This window comes from Acinonyx jubatus, chromosome E4 (genome assembly GCF_027475565.1).
Source record: "Acinonyx jubatus isolate Ajub_Pintada_27869175 chromosome E4, VMU_Ajub_asm_v1.0, whole genome shotgun sequence".
Lineage (NCBI taxonomy): Eukaryota > Metazoa > Chordata > Mammalia > Carnivora > Felidae > Acinonyx > Acinonyx jubatus.
In genome coordinates, this window is record NC_069395.1 from 51,542,156 (window position 1) to 51,568,990 (window position 26,835).

The 26,835-nt window shown below is 41.2% G+C and overlaps 2 protein-coding genes across 14 annotated transcripts in view; both read right to left on the reverse strand.

Annotated features, from left to right (window-relative positions):
* Positions 1 to 1,804: 1,804 nt before the first annotated feature.
* Positions 1,805 to 13,528, reverse strand: CACYBP (calcyclin binding protein). The gene is made up of 6 exons (XM_027074257.2): positions 13,287 to 13,528; positions 8,331 to 8,550; positions 5,015 to 5,111; positions 4,680 to 4,779; positions 3,188 to 3,285; positions 1,805 to 2,382 (listed from the first exon to the last, which is right to left on the reverse strand). Exons 1-6 carry the CDS (start codon positions 13,305 to 13,307, stop codon positions 2,226 to 2,228), a joined length of 693 nt encoding a protein of 230 aa, XP_026930058.1. The 5' UTR covers positions 13,308 to 13,528; the 3' UTR covers positions 1,805 to 2,225.
* An 8,308-nt stretch (positions 13,529 to 21,836) lies between these two features.
* Positions 21,837 to 26,835, reverse strand: part of RABGAP1L (RAB GTPase activating protein 1 like) — a 755,477-nt gene continuing 750,478 nt past the window's right edge. For all 13 annotated transcript variants that reach the window (XM_027074244.2, XM_027074246.2, XM_027074243.2 and 10 more), the window contains 2 exons: positions 24,950 to 25,147; positions 21,837 to 23,984 (listed from right to left, as the gene is read on the reverse strand). In XM_027074244.2, coding sequence (XP_026930045.2) covers positions 23,832 to 23,984; positions 24,950 to 25,147 — 351 coding nt within the window. In that variant the 3' untranslated portion in view covers positions 21,837 to 23,831. The remainder of the gene's footprint in view (positions 23,985 to 24,949; positions 25,148 to 26,835) is intronic.

Consider the following 26,835-nt stretch of genomic DNA (forward strand, 5'->3'; position numbering starts at 1 on the left):
CTCTACAGATAAGGGACAACCGTGTGGTAGATCTAGGCCATGAGAGAAAAGGCTCAGTGCAAGATAACCAAGGCAGGAGAATGTCGTAATTGTTCTGGAAAACCAGGGCCTGGACAAAGGGAGTTCAGGCATTAGCAAAGGAGACAAGAGGAACAGATCTTAAAAGTCTTATTTAGGAAAGAAAATTGGACAAGACTTAGAGACTGATATTTACTAGATACAGGGGCCTCTAGGTTCCTGGTAAGGGTGACTAGAAGGGTGGGAGAAGGCAACACCAAGACAGAAAATAGAGGAAGAGAATTGGTTTGGAAGAAACCAGGTTATGGGAGTTTAGGTTTCAGTTGTGCTGTTTGAGATGCCTGTGTTTTCCAAGTCTGCTGTGCAGCTGGATAGCAGAGTCTGGAATTTTGGTGGAGGTGAAGCCTTAAGAGGGAATTAGCACAAACCTTGGATTCATATTTGCCAAGTTTTTATTACAACTTACCAACTGGAATGCTCTAGCTAATATTCCAACCAGTACCTGGTGTTAATCAGAGTGTAACTAGGACATCAGATTTGTGGATTTCTGGTAGATCATGGATAGGACACCCTCTTTTCATTTGTTTGAACCTGGGTCTGAGCATGATCTGTAGATTGCATTTGGTTGCTGTGCCTCTCATTCCTGTTTTCCTCATGTCACTCATTTGTCCTGTACGGTGGCCAACATCTGGCTATGTGCTTCATGTGTCCTTTAGCTTTGTCCTCTGTCCCTAAAAACTCAGTTACATTCAGAGGCTTGGCAAGATTCAGGCTCGGTTTTTAAGGGATGAATTTTCACAAATGTGCTGGGTTCTAGTTCATGTCACATCAGAAGGCACATATCTGGAGCGCCTGGGTGGCTCAGTCAGTTGAGCATGATTCTTGGTTTCAGCTCTCACGGTTTGTGGAATCGAGCCCCACAGAGCCTGCTTGGGAATTCTCTTCCTCCCTCCCTCCCTCTGCCCCATCGCACTCATGCACTGTCTCTCAAAAAAACCCACAAAGTATTATTTCTGAAATAAAAATTCACCATTAACAAAAAAGAAGGCACATATCTTGTCCGGCTTTCAGTGCTAATGGATCAATGGTTCAGGTGGGGGCAGCCTGCTCCCTGCATTCATTGTCCCCTAAGGATTTTAACATTTCATTGGTTGGTGATTTTTACCCTAGTCTGTATTTCATTAACGTTACAATAGTGATTTTCTAAATTCCATCATTGTTTCCTCTCTTAGCTGGCAAAAATTTAAGGAATTTTCCTTTATTGACATTTCCCTGAAATACATTTTAAACCCTACCAAATTTACCCTACCACTTTTACCAGATTCTGATTATTAATCATACTTTTGGTTAATCCTCTTGGATTTTTTTCCTCTATGTGTATGCTTTCTCGTCTCTAATTGCATTGGGAAACACGTCACGGGCATCTTGCTCTTACTCCTTATTTCTAGGAGGGAGTAATTCTAAAACAAATCCTCCCTTTTTGAAGCCTTTTGTGACACACTCCTGGATAGATTGAACTATTCCATTGAACAAAATCCTAATCAGCTTGAGTGAACATAGGAATTGATGGGTTTTCATTTATTTTTGCTTTATAGTTACTGCTTTTGTAAGCCATCTTAAAACATGGCAACACTAATACTATACAAAGATGTTTATCATTTAGGTTTAGCTTTAACTTAATATATTTAGAGAAAAACATTTGTGATTAGAGCATGGTGATGTGTTGTGTATATATATTAAGCTGTTCATAGAAAAACTCAACAACCTTGAAGTACACAGGTACAAATTTGCATTTTATGCAAAAATCCAGGTTTTATTTTTACTTATTCTTACACTGGTGGGAGGTGATGTCAGAAACTTATAGGCAAACGAGAACTTTTGTTTTCTACCTCTTAGCTGAACAAAAATACACACGATGTGGCATTATCATTAGGCAAGACTTGCTTTTTAACATTTCACACAAGAATACAATATTATCCTTTTTTGAACGAAATGCCCAGATTACTAAGGAAACCATCTTTGGAGGAAGTGTTTAATAAGCATATTTAAATAAATCCTCCAGTAGAAATGGGAGAATTCATTGCCTTTACTTAGAAGAAGGCTATGTAAGTAGTTATCTGTCAAATTTATCTGTGCAGCTCACCAACATTTCCTCATTGGAAAGATCAGTATTTCCACATCACAGTCCCCAAAATGACTTTCAAGTCTCAAAATTCTGTGTCTCCTTTGGCTTGCTTCTCTCTTGATTCCACCCAGGCTTTATTAATGGTTCGCTTCATATCATCATCTCCATCTTCATAAATTTTCTTTAGAACATTCATCAGTCCCTCACTAGGATCTGTTTCAGTGTCATAGGAGGGCTTTCTATTAAAAAGAAAACAAATAATGGAGATACAAATACATATATATAAATGATCCCATTTACTGCTATGTCCTTATCATAATGAATGCCTCCAGTTCACCCAATGTCCAAGCAGGGCAAATTATCTTCTTCACTTATTAAGTGCCAGATCGCATAACTGGCTCTGAAGAAACAGTAAGACAAAGACATAGTCCTGTACTCAGGTAATTCGTTCTTGATTTAAAATCAATTCAGATAGCTTCTAACCCTAACCAACCAAGTGCACGCAGGCTACCGGGGAAGGAGTGAGAGGAATGTGGAAGGCTAAGCAACTCAATGTAGGACATGGCCACTGCAGGATATTTAAAGCAGAGTAACAGTTTGACCTAGGATGGAAGTATCTTTAAATGAACACTTTTTGGAATGGTCATTAATGGATAAAAATACTTTTTCACTCTACACCAGTGACTGTGAAACTAAATTACGTGTAAGAAACTTCTGTGGAATTCTTAAGACTAATGAAAAGTAATCTCTGAGAAAGGACCTGGTATCCATATAGGAATACCACTGGCTTAGTGTTAAGAACCAGTACAAAACAGCGAATCAAAACTAAAGCCCTGGGTATAAAGCAACTTGCTGGCCATGTGCCCTCTTTTGGTAGGTTCTGACAGTTGAAAGATAGAGGATAATTGGGTTACTCAGTGGACATTAAGAGGTAAATGGTCAAATCACAGACTACAGCTCTTCTCCACCATAGCAAAGTATTAAAAATCTACAATCCCAGCAAAGAATACATTAGAATTCTTAAAGAAATGAAAGTAAACTCACTCTTTTTCTTTGCATTCTTTTTCAACTTGAGTCAGGTAGTCCCACCTCGTGTTTTCTGCTTTCTTTCTACATAAGATAAGAACTGTATCTGTCTTAACCTGGAAGAAAAGCAGGAAAACAAGTACAACTTACAACACATGTAGAGAGCATGGATATTTCGGAAACAGTTAATCAAGTTACTATTACGTGTAAGACCTGTTTTACGTGTAATAGTTTTACAAATGGGCCAGAGTCCAAACACTCATGGAAGAGAAAGACCATAGACAAGTAAAATTGGAATACCTTCAAATATAAAGACAAAAACCAAGATAAGGTGTCAATGGGGCTTCAAGGGGGAACTTCATTAAGAAAGGCCTCTGTGAGCTGAAATCTGAGATCTGGAAGAAAGGGCACTGCAAGGAGAAAGGCTGTAAAATGCGATGATTTTAGTGTGTTTGATAAAAAGGGACTGGTGAGATTTTGGTGATTGAAAGAGAGTTCTCTTAGAGGGGTCAGAGATAGGCAGAAAGCAAGACAATATACTCTTTCAACAATGATCCATATAATTCCTAGGATTATTTGAGCATTCAATTATGGGATTAATGGATGAAGAAGAAAGCAGTGAGACACAAGATAATTCATAAGTTACATTCTAATACTACCTTTAACCTGCTACATAACTGTGCAAACACAGATGGCAAAATGGCACATCTATGTACCAGATGCATTAAACCCTATTTAAATTAAGTAGGGAAAAGATTATCTGAATTAGCGCGAAGTATGCATAATAGTTTAAAAGACTTTTTTACAGCTTTTACTAACTCCAGTTAGGCTGAGTGCTGAAGCCCTTTTATGTTTCGAAAATTTACATATGATGCTAATAATAACTACCATTATTTAAGCACTTTATATAATTTCACTTTAGTATATAATTTCAACTGTGTAAAACAAATCACTGCCATCATACAAATGAGGAAACTGAGGCACAGAGGGATAAAGTGAGCTGCCAAAAAGTCACAACTAGTAAATGGAAAAACTGGCATTAAAACTCAGTTCTCACTCTAAACCAATTTTAATAGTTTATTCCCTCTCCTGATTTTAATGGCATTATTCCCTTATTTTTTTTTTTTTTTTTTTTTTTTTTGAGAGTGAGGGGGCAGAGAAACAGGGCTCACCTGAAGCGGGGTCGAGCTCAAGAACAGAGATCATGAGCCAAAGTCAGATGCTTAACTGACTGAGCCGCCCAGGCACCCAAGAATCTATTCCCACAGAACAGGAGTTGACAAATGGCCAGTTAGTATTTCAGGGTCTGGTGCAGCTCCTTGTTTCGTTATAGCACAAATGCAGCCCCAGACAACACCTAAGTGAGCACAGGCATGTTCCGATAAAGGGATCAGGCTGTAGTTTGCTGACCCCTGTTATGGAGGATAAATTAATTCTAGCTCATCTCAACTCTAAATCAACCAGGTTCAATTTAGTGAGGTTTTACATTATGACAAAAGAGCAAACTTACTTTTTTTGAACTGCCTTCCACAGAGATGGGTTTCAAGAGATTATTCACAATCATGGAGTAACTCTTTCCATTTAGATTCTTTACCAAGAGATCAAATGACCTACAACACAACAGTAAATACGTAAGCTTTGTGCTCTACAGCTCTTGTGGAAAAAAGATAGGAGTTTTATTTCAGGATGTGCATTTGGCCACCCCTGGTGAGAGTAACCTCTTCGAAACATGTGTAAAGGACAATTCTAAATTTAAGCAAGTTTTAGAAACTGCAAGAGAAAAGAACTGGTAATAAGGCAATCTCGGACTTAATGATCACTACCTTCCCCATTGTGAAAACTCACCTCTCTGTGAAATGCACCTGCACATTCTCAGTGGGGATTTGATGAACTCCAGTTAAGGTAATGTAGATTTTCACAAACTTATCTGACTGATCCCATCCTAGTAACAAAAAAAAGGGACATGAGTGAAGTCTCAGTATCTCTAGAACAGCAAATGCAAATGGCTCCTTAAACTGGAGAAAACTAAATTCTAGTAATAGAAACATGGGAAAAATTAAAATAGAAGAATTTTCTAGATGGAGAAATTGAACTTCGTAACAGTTAAGCAATCTACCCAAAATTAGGCATCTAGCTAGTGGTAGAACTGAGATTCAAATCCAGGTTTACTGAACACAAAGCCCATGTGTTGTTTTTTTTTAATATACCTTAGAATAAGGAATATGAGCATTAAATACATTCTTTTAAGAGTAGCTCATTTTTCTAACACCGCACACAGAAATAAACTCAAAATGGATCAAAGGCCAAAATGTGAGACATGAAACCATGAACTCCTAGAAGAGAACACAGGCAATAAACGTCTCTGATCTGGCCATAGCAGCGTTTTTCTAGATGTGGCTCCTGCGGCAAGGGAAACAAAAGCAAAAATAAACTATTAAGACTAGGGGCGCCTGGGTGGCTCAGTCAGTTGAGCATCCGACTTCAGCTCAGGTCATGATCTCACAGTTCAAGGGTTCGAGTACTGCATCAGGTTCTGTCTTGATGGCTCAGAGCCTGGAGCCTGCCTCAGATTCTGTGTCCCCCTCTATCTCTCTCTGCCCCTCCCCTACTCACACACACTCTCTCTCTCCTTCAAAAATAAACATTAAAAAAAATAAACTATTAAGACTATATTAAAATAAAAAGCTTCTGCACATAAAAGGATCATCAACAAAATGAAAAGGCAACCTATTGAGTTTGCAAATTCAATACTTGCAAATAAGGGGTTAGATATTCAAAATATAGGAAGAACTTATATACAACTCAATACCAACCCCCCCCCCCCACCAATCCAATGAAAAAAAAATGGGCAGAGGACCTGAACAGACATTCTCCCAAAGACCTACAGATGACCGACACATGAAAAGATGCTCAATAATCATCAGGGAAATACCAAATCAAAGCTACAATGAGATTACCACCTTACACCTGTCAAAATGGCTAGAATTAAAAACAAGAAATAACAAGTGTGGGTGGGGATGTGGAGAAAAAGAAAACCCTGTGCACTGCTGGGTGGGAATGCAAACTGGTACAGCCAGTGTGGAAAAGAGTATGGAGGTCGCTCAGGAAATTAAAAATAGAAATACCATATGATTCAGTAATTCCACTACTGGGTATTGTGGAAAACGAAAACACTAACCTGAAAAAATATGCACCCTATGTTTATTGTAGCATTATTTATACTAGCCAAGATAGGGAAGCAACTTAAGTGTCCATCAAAAGATGAATGGATAAAGATGGTGGTATATAGGATACACGTATGGAATATTACTCAGCCATAAGAAAGATCTTGCCTCTGCAACAATATAGAAGGACTGAAAGAGTATTATGCTAAATGAAGTCAGAGAAAAACAACTACTCTATGATTTCATTTATATGTGGACTCTAAAACACCAAACAAAAGCAGAAACAGACCCATAAATACAGAGAACACACCAATGGCTGCCGGGAACCACCACAGGCACAGTACAGTGGTGAAGGGGAGTGGGAGACAGAGGCTTCCAGTTATGGAATGAATAAGTCGGGGGAAATAAAAAATACGGCAGGGGGAATATAGCAGATGATACTGTAATAGTGCCAGATGGTGCCAGATGGCAGCTACATACAGCATAACACAGAGATGCTGAATCACTATGCTGTACACCTGAAACTAATGTATCACTATGGGTCAACTACGCTCAAAAAATTAAGCCCCCCTCCCCCAAACAAAACAAAACACCCAGCTCATTTTCTTTTTGTGGAATTTTTCTCCTATACCTAAATATCAATAATTCTCTACTAAACTGGATGGCTAAACATCAGCACCATCTAATTTCATAATCCTTTCTACTTCTCTAAGCAGTTAAAAGGCAATCATAGTTTCCTTAATTCCCTTCCCTGACAAAGTAGAATTCAGAGTCCAATTCATCCAAATACAATTTCACTAATCAAGATCTACTAAATGCCACTGAGGCATACGTTATCAAACTATTCATATTATTCTCTAACCTAGATGAATGGCCAACACAAAATACATATTAACTTCACATAGAAGGTATATTCTAAAAACGTGTATGTATTTATCGTATATATAGATTAAATACATATATCCCAGACTGTCCCTTGCTTAGTCCTATACAACAGAAATGTACTGGTCATAAAAAAAGATGTCCTAGAGAGAGTTCTGCAGAACCTCATCCAGTTTCTTCCCATGCATTCAATCCATCCCTAAATGCAAATCTAGGTGTCTGGGTGCATGCCATAATCCTACAACCTCAGACCAGTTTCCTATGGTCGAGTAAGTACACAGCATTATCTCCTTATTGTACCACAGTTCGTCTCTTAAGCAGGACACACTGCTTTTCATTAGGACAATACAGAAAACACAGTGCCTTTCACCTCCCCAGGCGTGTCCTCTCCTCACACTTGCCGAACTTGCCCTCCAAACTCAAGTGTCTCTTGTAATTCTCCATTCCTTACCTCCTTCAGATTACATCAGCTGTACTCCCACAGAACTTCCCAAATCTCTATTCATTTAAGCAAACAGGAAGTGACTACTACATGCTAGATGTTGTGAGCACAAAGAAAAATGACCGTCCCTCCCCTCATGAAAGCTCCTCACACCGAAATCGCACACTTCCAAACAACCTACTGAGGGAAAACAGCATTAGTACACGACCCGGTGTTAGTTGTAGGTCTGTGTTCTAACCACACCATGAGCAAGGATCGGGTCTTGGTCACGGTTGTTGCCACGAGCCCAAGCACAATAGTGGCACATATTAGGCGCTCAAAGATGTTTCTCGAATATAACTAGATTCCCTTCCTTAGATAATACTGGTGGTTGTTTGGCAAAATATAATGCAAAACATGATTGAAGCAAAACAAGAATCTGTGTTCCTCATATGCTGAACATATTTCAGAATAGGTTCATTTTTGTTGCTACTCATTGTACTAAATCATTTTGCTCTCTTGTTAGAAGCTTCTAGAATGTATTCTTTCCTTTCTTCATCGATGGGTCTTCTCTTTCAAACCACCAAAAGCAAACACTGAGATTGTTTTAAAAATTGAGTTTGTTAGTGGGTCACTACTCAGGAATAAGTTACTGGAAGGCAGAAAGAGCTGCATGTAGGGTAGTGAGTCATACCGTAATTACTGATTTTCATGGTGTATCCCGTTGTAATGGGAGCAACCACAGCAGCTGGCTTTTCACTGTCAACAAGTTCTGCTTTTCTCTGTGATTTCTGCTGCACCTTGTTCTTGATTTCGGTCTCGATCTTGGATTTTTCAGTCGTAAGGGCATCACGTACTCTTTTTCTAGTGGCCTTTTCCAGGAGCACCTTCACCTCTTCTAGATCTTTCTGTAGCTGTGTTAAAACAGAAGGTAAGTTAGCTATGATAGAAAAGATAATAGCTGGATATTATGCCCACTGGTCATTTCAATTTACTGAAAAGCTAAGTATTAAGAGGCTCATTTAAATTTACTAGGGTTGGTTACAACCTGGGATTCTTTTCTCCAGCCTATAGAACTGTAAATAACTAAAGCTTCCTGGTTTTCTTAAGGAAAATTTAATATTAATGTAGCAAGAGTTAATTAAGCCTAAATTTTTCACTTTGGTAGATGTTATCTGCCTTTGATTTTACTTAAAAGATATTTCTGTGATTCATCAAGCTGGATGAATAAATCTTTAAAAAAAAAAAAAGCCAATTCATGGATTTCCTTTTAACATCTCTTCCTAGTCATCAGATATTAGGAATTTTAAAAATCTTTCAAAAGATGAGCAAATACATGATGAACAGGATGAAATGCTATGGTAACTTTACTGAAGTAGTCTTACTTTCTGTGATTGTTCCTCAGACTCCTATCCCAAATGTTACACATCAGTAAGTTTGCATTTTTAAGACAAGAAATAAAAAAATAAAGACCTATTTTTGCTTTTAAGAAAATGTCTTGGGGCACCTGGGTGGCTTATTCGGTTAAGCGTCCAACTCAGATCTGGTCCTGATCTCTCAGCTTGTGAGTTCGAGCCCCGCGTTGGGCTCTGTGCTGACACCTCAGAGCCTGGAGCCCACTTCAGATTGTCTCCCTCTCTCTCTCTGCCCCTCCCACGCTCACACTGTCTCTCTCTTTCAAAAGTAAACATTAAAGAAAAATTTATTAAAAAAAAAGGGGGCGGGGGAGAAAAAGTGTCGTTCTGAATCTCAGGGGTAATGCTGCAGTCTAAAGTCTGGGTCTTGGCTGCACCGTAAAGGAGACAAACATAGGTGAACAATCCAAAGTGTGACATACTCCTGGTGCACTAAAAAACCCACCTGTTTGTTCTTCTCTCCTCATGTGAATACACTGCCTGCCAGTGTCTATTTCTACTTTCTGCAGAATGGGCCAACATTTTATGAAGAGTGAAAGATAATCAGCTTAAAACCTTTTCCCCAATTATCCTCTGATGTACTGCAAATGCATAATATCCTTACAAACAATGGTTTGTTTTTCTTAAAATAATTTTACATTCTGGCTTGATTAATAACAATTTGACTCTAGCTGAGTTCTTATTAAAAAAAAAACAAAAAACAAAAAACAAAAACTTAGTATAGGAGCGCCTGGGTGGATCAGTGGGTTGAGTGTCTGACTCTTGATTTCCAGTTAGCTCATGATCTTGAGGTTCATGAGTTCAAGCCCCTGCATCGAACTGTTAGCGCTGAGCCTGGCTGGTATTCTGTCTCCCTCTCTCTCTGCCCCTTCCCCAAGCACAGGGGCATGCAAGGTCTCTCTCAAAAATAAACATTAAAAAAACCCTCAATATAAAAATCTTCAAATGCTTGATAACTTAGTATAATGTCCAAAGTAGAGTGTTAAGGTCTTGTTTATTTGTATTATTTATTTTTAATTACATCCAAGTTAGCATATGGTACAACAATGATTTCAGGAGTAGATTCCTTAATGCCCCCCTACCCTTTTAGCCCATCCCCCCTCTCACAACCCCTCCAGCAACCTTCTGTTTCTCTGTATTTAAGAGTCTCTTATGTTTTGTCCCTTATGTTCATCTGTTTTGTATCTTAAAGTCCTCATATGAGTGAAGTCATGATATTGGTCTTTCTCTAATTTCACTTACTATACTACCCTCCAATTCCATCCACATAGTTGCAAATGGCAAGATTTCATTCTTTTTGATTGCCAAGTAATACTCCATTGTGTGTGTGGGTGTGTGTGTGTATCTATCTATCTATCTATATCATATTTAAAGTCTTGTTTCTTAAGTCTTACAAAATGTAGTAACAAATTCAAATGCTTTCCCGGTCTTACATTATCTCATTTAACTCAGATGCCCCTCCTTTTACTTCTCTGTAACTGCTAAGATGGTATACAAAAAGTCCAACTGTGGCCAGTCTCCTGCCCTTATCTACTCTTCCCACCCCCAAAAGTCCTATTACTAAGACAACAAACCCTGCAATTTCATCTATTGAGCACTGAAGCAATATGCTTTAATTCAAAGCAATAATTTATCATGGTGGTCTAAAAAATTCACATTGATTCTAATACCAATATGACAAAATTTTTGAAATGTAAAATTAGTGTATTTGTTCCCAAGTAAGGATTCAGTTAACAACAAAAAAACCCCAGAAAATATATCAAGTCTAAACAAAATGTTTTATTTCTTGACTGTACAGGAATTGTTTCTAGAACACTTAGGAAAGAACTCTGAGAATTAAGGAATTCTCAGGCCTCGTTACAGCCAATTTTGGCGCTCACCTACTACAAAAGGAAGGTATCCACTGTAAGTCTGAAGCAACTCACAGAAGGCCTGTTTTAGGTAATTCCTCAGTTCTTCTACTTGCAAACCTGAAACCAGTCAAGTTGATCCCTTTGTTACTTTTCCTACCCACAAGCTTTAAGAAGTAATTTAGGAGGCATTCATTTGTTTTCTTTATGCAAAATCCCATACCCCTTTTATCCCCACCCTTAAACACATTCAAGCTTTAAGTATTTCCAAATTCTTCACCAGGGAGCATTAAAACCAAAGTGCCTCAAAACAAAAGGACTTGAACACAGCCACCAACCACATGAAAAAAGATGTTCAACATCCTTAGTCATTAAGAAAATGCACATCAAAATCACAATAGGATGCCATTTCACACCCACTAGGAAGGCTAAAGTCAACAACAAAAACCCCTGAAAACAACAAGCCTTAAAAGGTGGACAGAAATTGGAACCTTCATACACTGCTTGTGTGAAGGTCAAGTGGTGCAGCCATTTTGAAAAGAGTTCACGTGCTCCTGCAATTCCACTTTTAGGTGTATACCTCACAGAATGGAAAATACACGTCCTCATAAAAAGTTGTACACAGTATTCACTGCGGCACAGTTCAGAACAGCTGAAAATCATCCAAATGTCTGTCAACTGATAAGCAGAGAAACAAAATGTGGTATATCCACATAATGGAATATTATTTGGCCATCAAAAGGAGCACATGCCACACTTCGGATGAACTAGAGATTATAATCAGTGAAAAAAGCCAAAAGTAAAAGGCCACATACTGTAAGACTCTACTTATAAGAAATGTCCGGAGTGGGCAAATCCATAGTGCCAGTGTAATTAGTGGCTGCTGGAGGGAGGGGAAGTAGGAAGTGACTGCTTAACAGACACTTAATAGGTTTTGGGGGGGAGTGATGAAAATGTGGAATTATAGAGCAGTGACAGTTGTGTGACGCTGAATATTTATCCTAAAGACCATTAGACCAGCGGTGGGTGTCTTGGTCAGTTAAGCATCCCACTTCAGAATGCTCAGGATGTGATCTCCCAGTTCCTAAGTTTATGCTCAGCATCAGGCTCTCTGCTCTAAGCACAGAGCCCACTTCAGGTCCTCTGTCCCCACCCCCCCACCCCCCCCCCCCCCCGCTTGCCTTAAGATAAATAAACATTAAAAAAAATTTAAAAAAAAACAGCCAATACTTTAAAATAGTTACAACAGTGAATTTTATATCAAACCAAAACTATCCCAGAAGTGCCCCTAAGTGTGTATTTTTAAGTACCTCAACTGAGAAAAATTCCTTATTTTGAAAAGGATTAATACTGAGCTATCCATGTGTGTGACTGTAAAGTCACTGTAGAGATGGGTTTCCTCAGGACACATGGAAGGAAACCCAAGGCCTAACACATACCATAAACCTGGGGCAAGGTATTCAGACCCCCCCCCCCACACACACACTCTTTTTCTTCATTTAAAGCAGATTCTTAGACTTCCAAGTCAAGTCTGGGATTTTTCAGACTTGTTCGTATTGAGGAAAAGATTTCCAGAAAACAAATCTCGTTAATACTCAACACTTTTCTGTAAATAACAGCAACATGCAGTGACATCCTACTTAGGCCAAGAAAAGCGCAATGTAAGTATTATTATTCCCATTTTGCAACTGTGCAAACTAAGTCTTCAAAAAAGTTACTCCGCCCCCGTTCAGAGTTTATAGAGCTTTCGAGAGAAAAAGGCTATCCGCCCCCCAACCCCCGCCAGTCACAACTAAATTTTGCCAAGCACGGTCTGAAACATTTTGGATACTAAAATGTGGCACCGAACAGCACAGTTATTTGCCCAAAGTAACACAGCTACTCATATGCGCAAAGAAAACAGGACTAGAATCCAAGTGCCGGGAGCAAAGGCTTCTCACCTTCCAACCACTTCTACGGTGAAATGACCCTCGGTTTCTGCAATCAGCACTAATTTAAAGAAGCTTCACGTCCTCGGGCTAGCATAGAAGGGGCAGACGGAGCCGGAGGAAAACGTGAAGGTGACCAGCTCACCCAGGTCCACCGCGGGCACTACCTGCAGCCGGGGACCGCGACACAGCCCCGCGCCCTCAGCCACCGGCTCGGGCCGGGGCTGAGCGGCGGGCGTCGATCGGCAACTTTCCCCGGGCAGCGGAGGCCGGAAGCCGGCAGGGGCCGCTGCAGGTGGGCGGGTGGGCGGCCGAGGCGAAGCTCGGGGACCGGAGAGGCGACCACCGAGCACCTTACCACGGGAAACAGGGCGTGAAGGGGGTGGGGGGCGAGTGCCGGGAGACAGCGGTGAAAGCCCCGCACGACCGAGTGAGGACGATGAGGCCAGACCCTTACCTCTTCCAAAGCTGAAGCCATGGTCAGGCTGGGTCAGGCAAGGCCCGAGCTGCAGCCGCGCAGAGCAGAGAACAGAAAACACCACCGAACCCGCTCACCCGGACGCAGGCCCCACCCGCACGAGGAGCAGCGCTCGCAGCCCCTGCGCACACTCGACCCGGCGCGACACCCAGCCCGCCTCCCGCACGCGGCGCCTCTGGAACCTTCGCGAGCCCGTCGTCGCCGCACCCCCTCGCCCCCCCCCCCCCCCCCACCGCGCGCGCGCCGCTCACCTCGCTCAGCCCCGCCCCGCCAAGCCTAGCCCCGCCCCCCGAGCCTCCTAGTAACGCTCAACTCTCGCGAATCCACCAAGAGCTCGGGAAAAGTAACGCCTCTTCCTCCCAGCCCGGAAAACTGTACGTATTATAGTTTGACGTCGCGAGTCCCGGCTGCGCAGTCGCAGTTCAGAACCGCTGTCTCGGCCTACCTTCACTCAACCCCGGAAATAACGTATGGGTTTTCGGGCTCCAAGTCGGAAGTTGATTAGAGAGTCGGCTGACTCCGTCACCTCTAGGGCACTGGGTTCGGTAGGCAGCCATCTTATCTAAAGGTAATTTGTGAGCCTCTTCGAAAAAAGGACAAAAACAGGGGGAGAAGGGGCAGGTTTTTTATGTTAAAAAGGGGAAGGATGAAGACGGTTAACGTAGAGGATCCTGAAGGAATAGTTCGGTTTTCAGTGGGTTCTGTCGTTCTGGATACGTCACCACGATTTAGCATCTACGATATGGTGGCGTCATCACCGAGCGCCTTGGGAGGTGGGGTCGCGCTGGCCACGTGACGGGGCCCACTCGAGCGGCCGGAGCGTTAAAGCGGCTGATGCGACAATTGTGGCTCCGCTTTTTTACGTTGACGAAGCACTTTTCTGGTATTTTCGCCACCTTCACCGACCATTCTGCAACCCTCTAGTTCTACCTCAGGGTTGGGACTCGACTTAACTGAGCCTGTGGACCAGAGAAAATGTAGGCTGAGATTTCCTGGGATTACATCATGTTCCTCTTTTAAGATTATTTTAGCCTTTGGCAGCCTTAAATCGTGGCAACACGGTTGGGAACAAACAGTAACCTCTGGGAAGTCAGATAACCCTCACAGCTTTATATATCGCCCAAGGTAGCCATTAGAATCAGCAAGTCTGAGAAGCCAAAAAGCTACTAGAAAAGTGCAGGCTGATCATTGTCTTAGAGAAGATTCGGGAGTACAGCGCAAAAATACACGAATTGCAGCTACTCACAACATGCGTGAATCTCACAAACCTGACGTTAAGGGAAAGAAGCCAGACATGCAAGAGTTCATGTCGTTTGGTTTTATTTAAATGAGGTCTAAAACCAGTTAATCTAATCGGCTGTGGTGTTAAAAATCAGGACAGTCTTTATTTGGATGGGGGACAATGACCGAAAACAGCCACGAGGAGGCTTTTAGTTTCAGTTACAGTTCGGTTTCTTGATTTGGATGTTGGTCAGAGGTGTGTTCACTTTGTGGAAATTTCATGGAGCTGTAAACTTAAGTGTGGTTTTCTTGTGTGTGTTATACTTAGCTGAGAGTTAACATTTGTAAGTAGGCCCAGGAGGGAATTTTCCCGAAAAGATGAAATGTTACGCTGATACACACAATTGTCAAAATTGATAGAATGAACTCTAAAGATCTGTGCGTTTTATTGTATGTTAATTCCTGTTTTCTTAAAAAAGTGGCCCAAAGCCTGGAATTACGTATACTTAAATTAGGAACAAATAGCCTATTGCCCTCCATGAAAGCTTGGCCTAATGCAGTGATTTCCCAGTTTGCTTGATGCACCTAGGGCAACTCTCCCCACCCCCAGGTATCCTAAAGTTACAAGATTTTCGATGCCATCTATTATCCCCTGACCCCCAAATCCGCAACACCTCTCCTCTGGACTCTGCTTGTGCTTAGATGTCTGAGAAGTACATCAAATTCAACTCTTCAAAAAACACAAAAGCCTCCGGAGCCTCCTCACACCCCCTCAGTGTCTCCAGTTATTCTCCAGCTCTGCGAATGCTCACCTCAGAGTCCTCATTGCTCCGGCCGTGGAATGCCTACTCGAGTCTTCAACCTCAAGTCCTACCCTCTGTGCTGTAGCAAGACTTACTGGCCCTACCTACAAAGTATGTTGATAATCAAAACACTGCCCACAACCTCCACCGCTACCACTGAAGACCAGGCCGTAGTTACTTTATCCGGAGTTTTAGCATCGTAACTGTTTTCTCTCCTCACTGTGGCTTTGTAGTTTTCCACAGCAGCCAGAGTAATGTTTTCATATTATTATATTCCTTTGCTTAACAGCCTCCAATAGCTTGCTGTTAGGCTGGGAATAAATGCAAACTCTTTGCCATGACCTAGCGTGTGCGGCATGATCTTATCTCACCTAAGTAGCATATCATGTCTTACCTTCCAGAACTCTTCTCTTCACCGCTCCCCGATCTCCCTGGTTTAAATCCACAGAGTTTGCTGCGTCTCCCTCTTTCTCTCTGCCCCTCCCCTGCTCGCACTCTCTCTCTCTCTCTCAAAAATAAACATTAAAGATATTTTAAATCCACGGAGTTTGCTCTCACCTCAAAGTCTGTATTCTTGTGCTTTGCTCTCTGGAATGCTTTTCCTCCAGACCATCACATAGATCATTTCTTCATTTACTCAGGTCTCTCAAAAGTAACCTCAGGGATCCTCTTCTTGATGATATTAGTTAGATTTCAGAGAAGCAGAATCAGTAGGTGACAGATACTTATTACAAGGAATTAACTTCTGCATTGTGGGAACTGGCTAAGCAAGTCCCAAGTCTGTAGGCTGGACAAGCAGGAAGGGATTGTGGGCATTCTGGGCCTCATGAAAACGGGTTGAAGCTTTCATCCACACAAACCGGGGAGGGAAGAACCCCATTCTTCTCTCAAGTAAATCTCAGCCCTGCATTAAGACCTTCCCCCTGATTCAATTAGGCCCACCCAGATTATCCCAGATAATCTCCCTTACTCAAAACTGATTATGCAAAATACTTTACATAGCAACACTTAGTGTTTGAATCACTGGGAGTGTAGGCTAGCCAAGTTTACATATCAAAAACCATTTTACCAACCTCATCGCCCTATTTCTCTCCACCCTCTTACCCTGTTTTTCTTCTTGGTAATTATTACCACCTGCCATATATTAGTCTTTTCCTACTACAACATTCTTGGGAGGGGGATTTTGGGCATTCGGGAATGTCTTTTTTGGTTGTCACAACTGGGGAAATATTACTAGTATCTAGTGCGTAGAGGCCAGGGATGCTACTAAACATTCTACAATGCAGAGGACAGCCCCTCCCCCCACCAAAAAAAGAACGCTTTGGCCCAAAATGTCAATAGTTTTCTCTGAGGTTGAGAAAAATTCTTTGCTAGGGTTTAAGCTTCACAGAGGCAGTATCTTTTCGTCCACTTCATTTCTAGCACTTAGAGACTGGCACCAAAAAACAAAAACAAAAACAGACTGGCACAGTAGACAGGCAGTAAACTTGCTTGAATTAATGTAATGGACCTGGTAATCTGCATTTTGTTTTATTTTTATTTTTATTAAATACTATGATTTTTATTTTGTGAGTCCATGCTAAAGCCTGAACTTTTCCATTCAAGTAAACTTTTTTTTTTTTTTAAGTTCATTTTGAGAACAAGGAAGGGGGCAGAGACAGAGAATTCCAAGTAGGCTCTACACTGTCAGCTCAAAGCCCCAATGCCAGGCTTGAACTCACTAACCATGAGATCATGACCTGAGCTGAGGCTGGACGCTTGACAGAGCCACCCAGGTGCCCTGCAAGTAAACTTTTAAAAGATTTTGTTCTGTCTCCCTTTGACGGTAATCAAAAGCTTTGTTATAGGTGAAATTTCAAAAAGGTGAAATCAAGAATCCCATGCAAATATAAAAGGAGCGTGTGACTATTTTATTCAACTCCGTTAATGAAGGAACCCAGTAAGTTGTTAAACGTGTATCACAGTGCATTTGCATAATGGATACTTAGAGGCAACTTAATAATGGAATGTTAGTAAAGTTAGAGGGGCACCTGGGTGGCTCAGTGGATTAAATGTCCAACTTCAGCTCAGGTCATGATCTCACAGTTTGTGGGTTCAAGCCCCACATTGGGCTGTGCTGACAGCTCAGAGCCTGGAGCCTGCTTTTGATTCTGTGTCTCCCTCTCTCTCTGGCCCTCCCCTGCTTGTGTTCTCTGAAAAAAACAAACAAACAAACAAAAACAAAACTTAAAAAAAAAAACCCATAAAGTTAGATACAAACTGGCTAATGTCTTACAGGGTAGTAAACTACATACAACCTTTGGAGTTATCCATTCCACTGAAAAGCAAGTAGGGACTTGCATCCCTCCGGACATAAATCTACAGTTTAACATGTAGCTTCACCAAGTATAGGACCTTTAATCAGTAGTGAACAGTGAATCCCATTTACTGTTCATATCAAGAACCCTCGACCCATAACTGCAAACCTCGGTATTTTCTGAATAATTTTGCTGTTTTACTTTTTAATGCAAAATTTCTTGTTTAAAATGCCACATTGGCCAGGGGCACCTGCCTGGCTCAGTTGGAAGAGCGTGTGACTCTTGATCTCGGGGTTGTTTGAGTCCCACACGTGTGACTCTTGATCTCGGGGTTGAGTCCTACGTTGGGTGTAGAGATAACTGAGAAAAAATTAAAAAATATGACATGGGCCAAACAGAAGAGGTGTCTGGTCTGGATTTGGACCACAAACCGTTTGATTCCACCATCTCTGATTAATATTTATTAACACGTGCTGAATTCTAAGAGGAGCCAGCTAATTTCTTGGATTTCACGTAGGTTCCATGGACTCCCGGAATAAAATGCACATGGGGCATCTCTGCACTCTGCGCCCACTTCGAGAACTCCTCTGGAGTTCTTCACTTACAGGACCACCCACCGTGCTGTACTTTGAAAGACTCAGCAGCTACCTCATCCAGGATGAGCCAATCCAATGTTGTGAGACTCTGGAATGGGGACACGGAGATGGTAGACCAGCAGGTCACCTGAAGAGAAAACTTGTGAACTTGGGAGTTGTGCTCCTGGAAGCAGGAAAAGCTTGTTTTCTGAGAGAGAAGCAGCAGCAGATAACCATGACCTGGGAAGACACGCAGATTATGAAACAGTTGCCTACGTTCCTGATGGCATTCCAGTCCTTGTCCCAGTGTCTCTTTAGGCCCAGCTGTTTGGCCTTTATGAGATGACCATACCTAGTCCTTTTAATTAATTGCCTTATTATGATTAAACTAGCTGTGAGAGCGTCTGCTACTTGCAACCAAGGAATCTCTATAGAAAGAATAGGGCACTTGGCCGTGCCGCCGTGCACAGTACCAATTTGCAGTGTAGAGCCTGGAGCAAACTCCTGGCATAGTTTTTCTTTCTAAGTTGACTGGAGTCTAGTGTCAGGTAAGAAGTGTTACATAAAGAGTGGGTTCAGGGGATTCAGAATAAAGTCAACTAGAAACGTCAAAAAGACATACATGGACTTCAGAACAAACATTTATTACCACTTAATGGGGCCAAAGGGGCAACACAAACCACTGAAAACATCACCGACTCACAGAAATAGTCACCTTGTCACCTTTTGGTTGAATTTGTTTATTTCACAAGGCTTCATTCACACATGAAAACAAGATACTAATCCAAGTTCATAACTGTTAAAAAAGTAAACATTTCTTGGGACAATGTACAATAAATTGCACTTTTTCTTAACAAGCATTACATTTACAGATAGCATGTACTATACATAATACATGGAATTATGGAAACATCGAATTGGTCAGTGTTCACAGAGGCTGCTCATCCATGTTTCTTTTGTAGTCAGCACTACAATCAACTCCTTTCTTCTAGAACCTGTTTTCATCAGAGAAGTCATGGGCAAAATCACAGAACTCATAAAAATAAATGGTACAGAATTTCTGCTACCTCCTCAGCAAGGGAAAGGTAGGAGTTGAAAGAAAGGAAGTGATGCTCATTGAGAAAGTTCTTCCTTCGTTGAACTGAGGATCCAGACATTATGCAAAACATCAAAAATGGAGAAAGTGATGCAAAAGGCTATTGGGTCATCTTGGATTCTGGGACCATCTCCAGCTTTATTCTTGTGCTTGCATGACACCAGAGTCCTGATGCATTTATATACTTATAATTGAGTTTCCTCATACTTTATTCCACATATAATATAGTTATTAAACGTTACATTTTAATGGAAAAGATTTTACATGTTTTAATTCATTGCCAATGAAAAAGGAAAATAACTTTAAAATGTTTGGTTTTTACTCAACGATGCTTTTTTCTTAAAGTTTTCAGAATACTACTAATGACAGACCAAGGACGGAGGTGGAGAGAATGGACATGTTGATGATGTCTTTATAACATGTAACAAATTCATTCGGAGAGACACTGGCCGTGCAGTCTTTTAGATGGAAGCCGGGAAGGGAACACCTGACAGCCCACTGTAGTCCCTAAGCTACTTGTAAACATCTACTTTTCTCCTCACATCTCACAATCATCAGCTGTGGAGGTACAGCCCACATGGAGGTGTTCATTTTGGTTAACTTTCGGGAGAGAGGGGAATTCCTAAGATTAAGGGCTTTGCCTGTATTACACGGACGTCACTTTGCTGGAACTGTTCTAGTCCCAGCTCAGCGTGACGTCAGCATGGCAACCAGAGGGAAAGACAGTTCTGTATCTGGTAGTAGGAGATACGGGCCACTAGACTTTTGGTTGGCCTCGGCTGTATTCAGTTGCACGGTACCTGGATGTACAAAAAAGGCAGGGATGCTCCCTGTGGAACCCTACCACTCACGCGCACACGCAAATCTAACGGTGTTCAAGTTAAACAACAGAGTTGGTCCATTGCCTCATTTACTTGTAACTGAAGCAAGAAAAGCAGAGCTATTTTAGACTTTGTGGTTCGTTTTAACGAGGAAGTTGTACAATAGAATCCTCTTGCTGAGTAATTAAAAGTGTTCTTTCCCAGAGAGAGAAAACAAACCAGGTTATTTAATTTTTTTTTAATTTATTTTTAAATTTTTCCCTTAAAGAGGTCCTGAAATCACACAACCACTCTGGCAGGATAATTAGGCTGATTTTAGCTACAGAAAACAAGATCCCTTACATTAGTTAGATACATGATCTTCATCCTCAGTAACAAATCAACTCCTTTAAGGATTTCTCATCTCACGCCCTAAACTGTGTATTCTCTTGTTTTTCTCACTTCCTCTGGGAAATAAAGCCATAGCTATTAACTGTTAAATATTTTAAGGAAATGGAGGAGGTGTTTGAGAAAAATAAATATTAACACATAGTATAAAGGAATGAAAATTTTGGAAAAAATATGAAACAAGATAACTATTATTATTAAATATCCCAACATCAGTGCAAAGATTGCTTTTGTACTTTACTGTGGAAATTTAAGACGACCAGTGGAGAAATTACTAACTTACTAGCTGGGAGAGGGAAAGAGAGAGAGGTTATATATGGAAAGAGAGGTCGTAGGCCCATATGACATTCCTATTAGTGTTTCTGATAAGCACTCATAAACAGGACATTAGGTAACTGAGAATATCTTTGCATTAAATTATACGTAACTAAATATAACCAAATTGTGCCACAGCTTGGGATGTGGGAAGCTAGCAAACATGTGCACCGCAAAATTCAGCCTGGTTTCTTTCAGCTTGAAAGAATGTGTTAAACAAGAGTATCGAGATACAAAAGCTAATGAACTGAATTATGAAATTGAAATTCATTCCCTTAATTTATTCTGCAGAATTTAATGAAAGAAGAAATCATCACTCTTTAGAATTCTGCAAATGTTGGATTTTTTGGAGGAATGTTTTCTACAACATATCCTAGGAAAAGACAAAAAACACTCTAGAATATTTGCAAATTTCCTAGATATTTGGGTTAGTTGATATCTAAAAGAAATTCAAGAGAAGAGTGGCAATTTTCAAATATGTTTCAAAATAAGTGAAATTAAAACTAGCAGTTACTTAATACCGGATGCACAAGTTTGCACACTGTATGTGGGGAAGGATATGTGGTTTGGGAGAGTACTATGAGAACATATTGAATGAATAATCACATCCTATACCAAATTTTGAATTTTCTATCTTTAGTATTGCTACTGACCCAAAGGCATTGCACAAAGGAACAGTTCAGACTTATGGTACCAATATACGTACCTAAGTATGATATGGAACTGGAGAAGAAAAAAAAATCTATAGATGGCCATTAAAATCTTTTGAAAGAGTTAAGAGAAAATTCAAAAGACATTACACATTTGGAATGCAGGTAGCTGGTGATTTTGTTTAAAGAGAAAAAGATGTTAGGGGCTCTGGAACTGAGCCAGGTGTACAAGTAAGGACTGAACCCACAGCCATTCTATTTGTCCCTCAACTGCGATGTAAGGAAAATACTGCAATTTAGGCATTCTGTGGAATGTGCTGAGTTTTGGAGGTTAAAAAGAGCTCTTACAGGAAAACTATGAGAGTCACAAAACACAAAAGAACATCTTTAATTTAGCTGGCCATTTCATAAGGCAACTTGTACAAGGCTTCCTGGAATAAAAGCATAAAGTACCAGCAAAGCTAAAAAATTATACTGAATGATTTACAGAAACAAGTACCAAGATGCAATTTTTCTAGCCATTATATTTAAACAACAACAACAAAAAGATTACCTTTGCTAAATCACCGAGTAGGGAATATTAGTCCACACACTCAAGAATGCTGGATTATTTTCTTTTTGGTACAAGGAAATGAATATTATAATGAAAGATGTCAGGACCAAACAAATAATTCTGTAAAAAAAGTATTATTTGATGAGTGTAACAAAGGGTAACATCCATATCGGTTTCATGGGTTGTAGATGATATAAACACAAGTGAAGGGGACTTAACTTTTTAGAGTTTAATGATCATTTTGGAGGAAAGGATCTACCACGAGCAACTTGTAGCATGTGCTCCCGGAGTCGAGATGGCGCTTCCTTAATTTTTACTTCCAAGAATGTGTTACTCTTAATTGCAACATGTGGCACAGATGAGAATCCCTGTGGCACTACAGAGTTTAAGGTCCTTGCTAAGAACGTGTTCAACAATGAAGCCAAGGATGAGTATCACTATATGTTATTGTACATGCTGGCAGCAGTTTGGGTGGTGCAAAGGACCAAAGGCCTCCAAACTAGCTTAGAAGATGGGAAAATTGGTTTTGTCCTTACCAAAGGATTTCCTGCAAGGATGATCCACACAGACATGTTAAATATCATTGAAAAAACTATTTCCACCAACTTTTAAACACTAGCTTTCCCTTTCCAGGAGATAAGTATTTCTATAAAGGTTTTGTATTCAATCAAAAATGTTACCAATGCATTCACATCTCTTCCTCTCGGGTACCAAGGGCACATTTGTAGGGAGATACAGAAATCAGGAAAAGTTGCCCAACAGTAAACTAAGATGATGTGAAGCTGGCCTGTATTTCCCATTTCATAACTTTAAAAAGCTACAGTATATTAGTGTTTCCTTAGCAAATATATGTCAATATCAAATGAAATACTCTGTCCCTGGCTCTCTATTTCATTTTAAGCACAGTGCCTGAACCTGGGCCTCTCTAGGCTTGTCTGGTAAAGGTTCCCTACTGCTGCAGCTTGCACTAGACCCTCCTGACTTCACGTTTGCTGCAAGTGTTCATACTTAGGAATATGCAATCCCCATGCAGAGTTTCTCAAAAGGACCCGTTAGAATACTAGGGCGAAATGGTTTATCTTCTCCTGCGTTTATCAAAATCCCAGTGCCTTTCATCTAGCGTGTAATTGTCAATAGTCTATCTTATTCTATGATTCTTGCCATTTCATTTCCAGATATACCCAACAGAAAATGAAAATAAACTAATTCCTTTTGGGGACTGCTCAATCCCAGGTTTACTCTTTGGACAGGATTATTGTTATCCAGGGAATCACTTTCGGGAAGAAACCTGATGGTCGTCACGAATGGCCCCACAGTGTGCTTTCTGTGAATAAGTCCTGAAAAGTTAAGAGCTTTCGGTTTCAATCTTTTTTTCTTTCTTTCTTTCTTCTTCTTTTTTTTTTATTTGCTGTGACAAATATCTTATCACTTCAACCTTGGAATAAAAGACATCTCCGTTTTTATGGAAGATAAAAGTAATTATGAATAATTAGTTCTACATAAAAGGCATTTAGTTCTGAATTACTTATTTCCAACTAAACATCAGGCATATAAAATAATGTGTAATCACTATGATGGAACTGAACGTGGCCTCCCATGAAGAAGCTCGAAAACAGGTATTCAACATAAGTCAGGGCAGTTTAAGTAACATCCCTTTGAAAAGTATCAAACAAGAAAGAGAGCTACTGAAAGATTCTGGCTTGCTTTCTGGCCTCCTTTACTTTCCTTCAAAGGGACACTGGGGAGAGTCCTCCTGGGTTTCTGTCACTTTGATCATTGTGCTCTTGTGCTCGGGCGAGGCTGGAACTATGTGCTCTCCTTGGGTGGCTGGGTGGCCTGTGGTGGCTGCAGCGGCTGGGTGCCCGTGGCCGTTTTGATAGAGTTCAGGGTTTTGCTAAACCAAGAGTTTTTTGCAGCTTGGATTTCATTCATAAGGGCTCCTCTCTGGTGTTCAAGTTCCTAATTAAAAAAAGAAAATCATTGCATTGTATAAATGTTTGCCCTCTGCCCCCCAAATTAACAGTATACTGCTTTTTGGAATCCCCAAGTCTGTATGAGCCATAGCTTTCCTCCCACAAAACCCAGGAGAGATTAAATTGGCTTCTTAATGCACTTTAGAGTTAAAGAGTTACCGCTGAAAATCAGAAACTGCTTTCTCTGAACAGTGAAATGAAACCTCATTTTATCCACCCCCCCCCACCCCGGGCAATCTCGGTCCAAATTTAGGCTCGGGTTCGAAACCACAACTAAACATAGACGTGTGCATGGACTGAATCTGAATTTTCACTGATAGTGTAAGCATGAATGAGTTCAAGTTCCAAACACATGGCCTTTGCCCCTGAGGACATACAGGGTCCAGCACAAAAATAGGTTATGGCGATGGGTAAGGATCTTGGGGAAAAGGGAATGGGGAACAGTCCATCAGAATCCAGGATGATTTTTCTAATTATGTTATCTTCCAACATGGAAAGAGATTATGGGAAAAGGGATCTGGTAAAACCAGGTAAAGACGAAGGATAAAAAGCCCCTCCAAGAAGCAGGGGTATCAGCCAATGTTCAACTGTTCAGGGAGGGATAACGGAGAAAAGTCTGGCCTTTCATTTTCAGGATCAGCTACCAAAGTGGCTAAGTTCGATGAGAAAGGACCTTGGCAAAAAACACAAAAAAACGGAAAAAGCATATGCCTAGGTTCCCCCAAGATCTCATTTTAATTATTACATTTTCATTTAAAACTATGCGTTTATGTCACTGCTTAAACACGATGACGTAACATGCGACTACGCGGGACACCTCGGTAGGCAAACAACCTAATCACCTATGGAAGCGTCTCAGACTCTGAGCCAGACACGCACGTTCCAAAGCGTGAGAAGGTGTCCTGGCGCCCTAACTGTTTGCTCCTGTTGATCCTTTACCAGATCACCAACCTGGATTTTGCACTTAGCCTCCACCAGCTGCAGCTTGGTCTGCGCCAATTCCAGCTCCAACTCCCTCAGCTGCTTCTTCAGGGAGTCCTTCTCGTCGTCCGGCTCGATCCCCTGGTCCTCTCTGCTGATGGCCACTAGTTTCAAAGTGCCCTCTTTGCTGAAAATGTCACTGCAGTGTTTACACGTCATCATCTTACCCTGAAACATCCGAAAGGGTTAACCAACCTCAAACCATTTCATAGCATAACGCGCTTCCTGAAACAACGGGACACGGGTTTTATTGAGACTCTGCTTGTAGTCATCAGATGCAGGTCTGTTTCTGGAGGTAATTACTTGTCTTGTGCTGCCACCAAAATGGTTTTAGTCAGCACAAAACCCAACTTTGCAAGATAGGTGCTCCTTTTTTTCCATAAAGTATCTCTAGGGAGACCCTGGAAATGGAAAATATTATAGCATCTCTCTGAAATCTGTTCTAGGAATGTTGGGCTTCCACTCCTCTTCCTCGAGCGCCATGCCATACGCTCTACGAGCAGTGTCTCATTTAATCCTACAGCGAGGTCATCAGGTACTATTAAAACCCCCATCGTACCCTGTGAAGGAACTCAGAGTTTAAGTACCTAGCCCACAGCAGACTGAGAAAGGCCATGATGACTAACCTAAATCTATCCTTCAACAAATAAAGCTTAGGTCCTTTTGTTCAGCTTTAAGCAAAGATGACCATTACTGTTCCAGGTAATGAAGGTAACTCTGCCACATGCCGAGATTGCCAGTCAAGCACACAGCACTCTCTTCAAGACAACAGTGCTATTGTTGTCTTAAAATATATGGAATATTTCTATTTTAATGTACTATCATTATAATCTGTCCACAACAGAAACCATACTCCTCTCTTCACACACACACGCACGCACGCACGCACGCACACACACACAGAGCAACTCCCCACACTTCTGTGTCATTGTGCCTATTTCTACCATTTAGGCCTGAACACTTTGGGGTTACCTTCTCATTGCCTCCTCCTTCAATCCATAGTCAGCTGGTCATTAAATGATTTCTCTGACATGTCCAAGCTCTCCCCATCCCAGGCCTGAATCCCTAAAAGTCACCTTCTCAGCCCCCACTGATTTCTTTCTTCTCCCATCCTTAAAGCACTCTTCAGATTCCTACCTGATTAATATTCATTAGTCACTTAAAAGATATTTGTAACTCTCAAGAACCTTTTGAGGATAATCAGCCCACTACTGGCACTAAATAGGCACACAGCAAGTATTTGTTATATATATTTATTGTTGACCAAATAAAATGTTAAAGTGGTGGCTTTTGATCGGGGTCTTAAATGATGAAAAGTTTACCAAGCTGGGTAAGCAGTGTTATTAGGCTGAACTGAGGGAGGAGGACATTTCAGCAGGGAGAACACTGGGTGCAGAGACACCGGCCCTTCACAGGACCGCAGGGAGCCTGAGATGGCTCGAGCGGGAGTAAATGGCGCAAAAGGGAGAGGCAGGAAGTGAGAAGGGTTCTCCACGGCCATGATGTAACGGTCCTTAAATGTAATGCTATCAAATCCTGCTTTTATCCTACAGAAAATGCATTCACTCACTCTATCCTGTGCTATCTGTTGGAGAGAGACCAATGAGCCTCATGACGCTGCAGTCAGGCGAACATGCTGAGTACAAAGCTGTGGTAGAGACTGCAGGTTCCCACCAGATCCATCTCCCGCGCTGCCAGCGGTGAGCCTGACGCAGGGCTCCCCTTCTTCCTTGATAACAGAACTCCTGATTTTATTTGGGCTGGCAGTTTGCCCAGTTACAAGGTGCCATTTCCCAGACTCCCCTGAGGCAAGGTGTGCCCATGAAATTAAGTTCTGATATGTGAGCGGAAGGAAG

Coding starts and splice junctions, on each gene's coding strand:
- CACYBP (XM_027074257.2), bottom strand. CDS start 13,307: ATGGCTTCAGCTTTGGAAGAG. Junction 8,551..13,286: donor TGGCTTCAGCTTTGGAAGAG/GTAAGGGTCTGG, acceptor GTTTTAACACAG/CTACAGAAAGATCTAGAAGA. Junction 3,286..4,679: donor TGGAAGGCAGTTCAAAAAAA/GTAAGTTTGCTC, acceptor CTTTTCTTCCAG/GTTAAGACAGATACAGTTCT.